At 34.0% G+C, this 7,987-nt stretch overlaps 1 protein-coding gene across 1 annotated transcript; it reads right to left on the reverse strand.

Annotated features, from left to right (window-relative positions):
* Positions 1–6,478: 6,478 nt before the first annotated feature.
* On the reverse strand, positions 6,479–6,985 carry LOC112512993. Its single transcript, XM_025119117.1, has one exon. It carries the CDS (start codon positions 6,983–6,985, stop codon positions 6,479–6,481), a length of 507 nt encoding a protein of 168 aa, XP_024974885.1.
* Between the last annotated feature and the right edge of the window lie 1,002 nt (positions 6,986–7,987).

Raw genomic sequence — 7,987 nt, forward strand, 5'->3', positions numbered from 1 at the left:
GATTAGGCGGCTCGTATAACGGGTTGGATATCTAGGTTAATAAAAAAAATTATATATATATATATATATATATATATGTATGTATATATACACTATTGGTGTACCCGCGCGATGCAGCACGGGTGAATCACAATTTTGAAATATTAATTTAGTCTTGAATCATGGTTATTTTGCAAGTCAACTAATATATAAAGTTGAAGGTTAATATGGTATATAGCAAGATCGAATGGACGTAAGAGACGATAAGTGTTTACTTACCCGGTAAGATCCGGTAATTGTTTAGTAAACGGTCTCTAAATCTTATGATTCTATGTTTTCAACACTACCTAGAGCTTTTAAAAACTGTAAAAGAGAAATGTATTCAACAAACCAAAAGAGAAATGTAYTCAACAAACCAATATTTACCATCGCTCCACTCAAAATTTCCAATTTATAATCATAACCATTTCTTCCATTCCAAAACRAAGGAAGACCTTGACCGATAGCCATATTTAGATTCAGATTATAAATTGTAGCACTTCTTTCTCCATTGTAGCAGATAGCCATCAAATTCTCTGACAATTTCTTGATAATTTCTTAAGAATTTCTTACTCTTCCTACAAATTAAACTGGATTGGACTACCAGTTTGACAACAACATTTTTTTAGTAATATAAACTAATTTTAGTTGATTTAATTGTTTCTCATGAACACCCATGTCAATTTGCTAAGTTGAAAAGGCTCATTTGGTCTCAAAGCCAATGTATACCCTTCTTTTTGTACCGACAAAGAATCAAACTAAGGGGCCGTTTACCAAATACTTATCCGGTAAGTGCTTACTGGTAAAACTTAACACTACTATTTACTTACCGGGTAAGATTTTAATCCACCAAAACGACATCCCATGTAACAATTTACACAATAAGCGCTTACCGTGGTAAGAGCCGTCGTCATCACTTACCAGGTAAGACTTTCGGTCCGTGTCTTTGCTCTTATCACGTAAGATTTTTTGTCATTATCATATTCATCCGGTAAGGAAATATAACTTGGTAAACGTTTACCCGAATAAGCATTTGGTAAACGGCCCTTTATTTTTCATCTAAAAACCTACTATGAACTCCCTTTTTTCAAAAACACATGATTACTAATCGAGTTAACAAGGTTTCACGAAATGGAAATAGAACATGAAAACGAAAGCAACTTCTCATAAACATATGAGATAATTAAACCTAAAACACTTGCTTTCATCTTGTTCTTCTTAGCTTGTACCTTYTTCGCCTTCTTTTCTTTCTCTTCCTGCTCTCCTAATTCACKAGCAATCGAAAAAAAGAATCAGAATCTGATACCAAAAACACATGAATACTCAATTAGAAATAACGAAAAGTCCCGTCATTCTAATAAATCAATTACCTTGAAGCTCGAATTCGTGCTGCTTCTTTCTAAGGGATAAGTTGTTCTTCATCGACATCCTTGATCAGAAGGTTTCTCGTGAGTATTGATTTTCTAAACCCATATAATCAAAACTCATTAAAAACTTGAAATTCTTAACTGAAAAGTTAAGTAGTAACGACAAAACCCAACTACTTATTATGAAGGCTTTTCATTTCATCCCTTCTTTCTTTCTTTCTTTCTTTCATATCAACAAGAAGCAGCAGCAGCCGCCGCCGCCCGCAAATCTGCAGATCACATATTAACAAGGGTTTTCATTTCATCCCTTCTTTCTTTCTTTCTTTCTTTCATATCAACAAGAAGCAGCAGCAGCCGCCGCCGCCCGCAAATCTGCAGATCACATATTAACAAGGGTTTTCATTTCATCCCTTCTTTCTTTCTTTCATACCAACAAGAAGAAGAAGAAGAAGCAGTTGCAATCAACATGAATCATTAGATATACACTTGAGTTCAATTTCAATGATATACATTTGAGTTCAATTTCAATGATATACACTTGCAAGTCGGATCGGTTCGGACCGGATCATAAAATGGCTAAACCGATCAGGTACCGGGTTTCAGTATCACAACCCATGAGTCATCTTCCATATCATCAATCCTACAAAACCCATGAATTATCAAATCAAGACTTAACCCTTGACTTGGAAAGTTCAACCTGGAAAGCCGAACCACATTACTTATTAGAATAAATATGTATGTGTTTGTGTGTTAGTGATTGCAGTGTTAAGTGGGATAATAAGTTGAAAGAGCAGGAACTAATAATAGAAAATGGAACAATCAGCATCTCAACCATCTACTCTCAAGAAACTATGAAGTACAGAACATTATGCACAATGTACACATTTTCAAAGCATACCATTTGTATGCTAAAGGTTTCAACTTTTATGTTTTTGATATTTAGCTAAAAAAGGTGACCATTGTCTTCAAGAGCAGTTTCACCTCTGTTTTAAAAGTATACCATTTCTATGCTTAGTGAGATGCTATTAAGTAAACCAACTTTCAGCAAGAAGAGACCATAACCTGAACTCAGATTAATGCATGAAAAGAGCATGGAGGTCACTCGCGAATTTGATCTTGATTTTCTTGCAATTCTTCCATTTCTGTGGCATCATTAAAAACACTCATTGTATAAAAATATAAGACGACGATAAACAATAGTTTACATGCCATCACAACAAATAACCTCTCCTTGTAAATCAACTATTAAATTGATCTCTATACTTTCTGAATATCAACTTCAATCCTAGCTCAATTTCTAAAATAAATGCTTCTTTATTATTTAAAAATTTGTGTTATGAGAATAGTTTCACTATAATTAATATCCGCTAACATTATTTCGTATACAGAGGTTCATTCTTTCATGCTTTTCCTTTCAAAGAACAAACTAACCCTTTTAGAAATGCTTATATATGTTCCTCTACTTTAATTTGCTCATAAATCATAATAGCTACATGTGTAATGTATGTAAAAAAGGTGTTGTATTAGCAGGGGATTTCAAAATTATAGAGAAGATTCTTACCTCTAAGTTTAGAGCTAAATCCACAAGCTGTCAAATGCTTCGCAAGTTGTATATAGCCTAGGCTTCATCAATCGGTTAAACCAAAGAGAAGAGAAAGAAAGTTAAAATCTCATCAGCAGTTTTTCATCACACAAAAAACAGATTCAAATTAGTAAATCTAGAAATGAACAACCACAACACCAAGAAGAAGAAATGAACAACAACAGATTGTGTTTGAGTGACGGAACAAAATACACATAATGTATTCTCTTGACACCCATGTTGGTACTCACATCAATGTATCCTTTCCCTTGCACTACATGCTTGCGTTCATCTCATGTTCTTACTTCACTTTGTAATTTATCATCAAGTGTCACAATCATTCGTTTGTTTCCMGTCATATGGTTGCTAAAGGTGCTGTCTATGTACCATATTTCATCAATTGTATCGACTGGATTATCATGCGTCATAAACATGGTTTCATCAATTGTATCGACTGGATTGTCTAAGACAAAATGGTTTATAACACAGTTAGTTTGAGTTCATGTCTCTAGAGCTKATTTTAGGCAGAAACATGCATCTTTAACAATGAATTATGGTGGCATGTAAAATGATGCAAGCTTTAGATGACAGACTTGTACCACTGCTACTACAACAGTTGATACAAGATTACGGGCAATGGGCAACACAGATTCCTGATATGACAGGGCATATTAATGCATATATGTGCTATATTAATGTGATTTGTGTAAAATCAATCAAACATATTAACAGGATCAATCTCATAATTCTTATTAAGAGATGAGATTAAAGATACATACTTGAAGAGAAGTTCATAGGATGTTGATTTGTAGAAGATGAAGAAGCCATTGATTATCCTTCAATAGTCCTCTTAATTACCCTTAATGATGATGGATTAATTGTCGTATGTGTTCTTGATGAACTCTCAGTTTTTATCCCTTGCTTGGTGCCATCGTCGGTTTCCAGAGAGAGAGATTTTAGAATTAGGGCAACAGAGAACATAAATGAATGATAACCAACATATGAATAATTAATACACAGGGACCAATATTGACCATCACAATAGTTAGAGGACCTGCATGTAAATATGGGAATAATTAATAATAAGAGAATAATTATGGATTAATAAACTTATATATATAATGATATTAATAGTTTAGGCCATATTAATTAAATAAATCTTACATTCTCCCACTTGGCCGTATAACTATTTATATCAAATAAGTTGGCCATGTATTAACCCATTTAGGATATATATTTTGTAAAAGCATTAAGGCAAAAAAAAAAATGCAACCGTGCATACCTTAAAGATATGAGATCCCCATCAATTATACCTCAATACTCCACAAAATATAACTTATGATTTTATGGTTATCATATCTGCTCCAAGAACAATTAGTGTTAACATAAATTAGTAGAGCAAATAAATAACATAATGTGAAAGATAGACTTGTAAGCGCTTACCTTTAATAATGTATAGTACCATGTGACACTATGCGAGATTTCGTTTTAGGCCCATTCTCGCTATATGCTCAACAAAAGTCTTAGGCGGTAATCCTTTGGTAAGTGAATCAGCCAACATGTCACTTGTATTAATATACTCCACGGTTATGCAATTTTCTTCCACTCTTTCTCGAACGAATAGATATTTAGTGTCGAGATATAATCCAACACCAGTTGAACTATTGTTGTTAGAGAAGCTAACGGCAGCATTATTGTCACAGTAAAGCTTTAGTGGTCTTGAAATGAGCCTACTAATTAAGTTTCGTAATAACATAGCATGGCACGTGGCATGATAACATGCTACATATTCAGCCATCATAGTTGAAGTAGTGGTAAGCTCTTGCTTGTGACTTCTCCAAGATATAGGTCCACCTGAAAGCATGAATATGTACCCTGAAGTTGATTTTTTTGTCATCCTTGCATTTAGCAAAGTCTGAGTCTGAGTATTTCACGACTTCCAGAAGATTTGGTCTTCTATAAGTGAGCATGTATTCCTTAGTTCCTTGTAAGTAACGTAACACCTTTTTTGGCTGTTTTCCAATGGTCTAATCTTGGGTTTGATTGATAGCGACCAAGCATACCAGCGATATACGCTATATCAGGTCGTGTACAGACTTGAGCATACATTAAGCTCCCAACAACTGAAGCATATGGAATAAGCTTCATTTGTTCACGTTCGGCTTTCGTGTTGGGGCATTGATAAGAGCCAAATTTGTCACCTTTTACAACAGGGGCAACAGTAGGAGCACAATTTTGCATGTTGTATTTATTAAGGATTCTATTTATATATGCCTTTTGAGACAATCCCAACGTTCCATTTTCCCTGTCTCGATGAATTTCAATGCCAATCACATAAGAGGCTTCATCGAGATCTTTCATGTCAAAGTTATTTGATAGGAAACGCTTAGTCCCAAACAACATATCCTTGTTATTGCTAGCAATAAGTATATCATCAACATATAAAACCAATACTGTGAATTTACTCCCACTGTTCTTAAAATATATACACTGATCCACTGAGTTTTTAGTGAAGTTAAATCGTTACATAACTTCATCAAATTTTAAGTACCATTGTCGTGAAGCTTGTTTCAACCCATAAATTGACTTCTTTAATTTACATACGAGATGTTCTTTACCCTTGTCCTTAAATCCTTCGGGTTGTGTCATGTATACATCTTCGTACAGATCACCATTTAGGAAGGCGGTCTTGACATCCATTTGATGTAGTTCTAAGTCAAAATGAGCTACGAGTGCCAAGACAATTCTTAATGATTCCTTTCTCGATACAGGTGAGAAAGTCTCTTTATAGTCAATACCTTCCTTTTGAGTAAAACCCTTAGCCACTAGTAGAGCTTTATAGCGTTCGACGTTTCCTTTTGGGTCTAACTTTGTTTTAAAGACCCACTTGTTTCCAACAACTTTAGCACCTTTAGGTAATTCTACAAGTTCCCAAACGTCATTTATACGCATGGAATTTAACTCTTCTATCATGGCTTCAATCTATTTATGTGAACATTCACTTTTAATGGCTTCATTATATGAGGTTGGATATTCAATTTGACCTAAATCATAGTCGACCTCATTTAAATAGGTGATGAAGTCATCGTAATTTATGGGCCGTCTTTCTCTTTGTGAACTTCTCAATGGTTGTTGAGCTTCTTCAACGGCCTCGGCATTATGTGGAATTTCATGATGGAATGGTTCATTTTCCATTGTAACAACAACATCCTCATTTTGGGGAGTTGATGTTGGTGTCGACTCTTGATTAGATACTAGTACCGGCACTAAAATATTTGGTGTTTGATTAGGTGTCGTTTTCTCATTAAGTTCAAGAATATTTGAACCATCGCTCCCACTATTATCGCCGTTTTCTAGAAACTCGGTGCATCAGGTTTTTCTGTTTTTAGACGCTCCTCTTCTTGAATACACATGGCTATTAGTTCACTCATCTTCCATTTTTCCTTTTGAGTATTATAGTTAATTTTAAAAGGCCCGAATTGAGCCGGAAGGGAAGTCATAATGAAGTGAACTAAGAAGCCACGGATATTTCCATGTCCATACTTTTAAGTTTGTCGGCCATGTCATTCATTATCAATATGTGTTCACGTACGCCACTAACTCCATCGTACTTAGTTGTGAGCATTTTAAGGATAAGTGTACTAGCACGGGCTTTAGAGGTGCCTTTGAATTGCTCCTCAACCGAGTTAAGATATCCTTTTGCCGTTTCAGAATCAGGGATTGCTCCACGAATGGCCAAGGAAATGGAGTTCTTGATGATCATTAGAGACATGCGGTTTGATCGTTCCCACTKATCGGTAACACGTTTTTCCTCAACCGTAGATTTATCGGTTAAGGGAGGAGGGCGATCAACCCTTAATGCAAAGTCTAGTTCCATCACTCCAAGTGCTATTTTAATTTGCTCAATCCATGAGGAATAGTTCATCCCATTAAGGAGGTCAATGGAGGAAAGTAAGCCAGAATGACCGACCAAAGGGGCTGAAATTTCAGTACCAGTGTAATTAGGCTCTTTAAGCATTAAAATAAAAAACAATTAAGGGGTACAATAAGGACAATAATAACATATAATCTAATTAGAACACAATGAAATTATTGATAAATTCATAATTTAATTGCCAACCTAACGTTGGTCAAGCAAAACAATTAAATTAATAAAATCCTATAGGCATATCATGCATACATATAAATCACATATCACCGTTGGGCAGAAAATATGACAAATATACAAATAATGCTTATACTTCTTTGTTCAAATTGTCAATCAATTTACCGTTGGGCTCATTGAATGACAATTTAAACAATTATGTACAATAGCATAATTAAACTTTTACATTAATTTAGATAACTATTCGTTGGATTAGTTATCTAAATTAACATCAAAGTTGCTACTTGTTTAATTAGGGTTTTATTGAGATTAATAAAAACATGCCGTAATGAAATTCTCATGAAATTCGAAATATGCAGTAATCATATAAACAATATTGAATTTATGATGGTGTCATCCAAATATTAATTAATTTAAATATGATATTCAATATGGAATTTGATGATATGATGTCATCGAAATATGCAGTAAGCATATGAATCAATTTACATTAAAAAAATTTGCCAATTCAAACATACATATATATATGTGTGCGCCATAAACTATATTATATTCAGTAAGCATATGAATCAATTTGATGATATGATGTCTCGATGTATGCGCCATAAACTATATTATATTCATATTGAATTGATATCAGCATATCGAAGTATGCGACAGTAAGCATAAGATATGTATATTGAATTGATTTTTTCAAAATTGACGGGTTAACAATTATATACATGAGATTTTAACCCGTTTTGATACCATATATAAAATCAATCAAACATATTAACAGGATCAATCTCATAATTCTTATTAAGAGATGAGATTAAAGATGCATACTTGAAGAGAAGTTCATAGGATGTTGATTTGTAGAAGATGAAGAAGCCATTGATTATCCTTCAATAGTCCTCTTAATTACCCTTAATGATG

This window comes from Cynara cardunculus (genome assembly GCF_001531365.2).
Source record: "Cynara cardunculus var. scolymus isolate 2C chromosome LG 5, CcrdV1, whole genome shotgun sequence".
Lineage (NCBI taxonomy): Eukaryota > Viridiplantae > Streptophyta > Magnoliopsida > Asterales > Asteraceae > Cynara > Cynara cardunculus.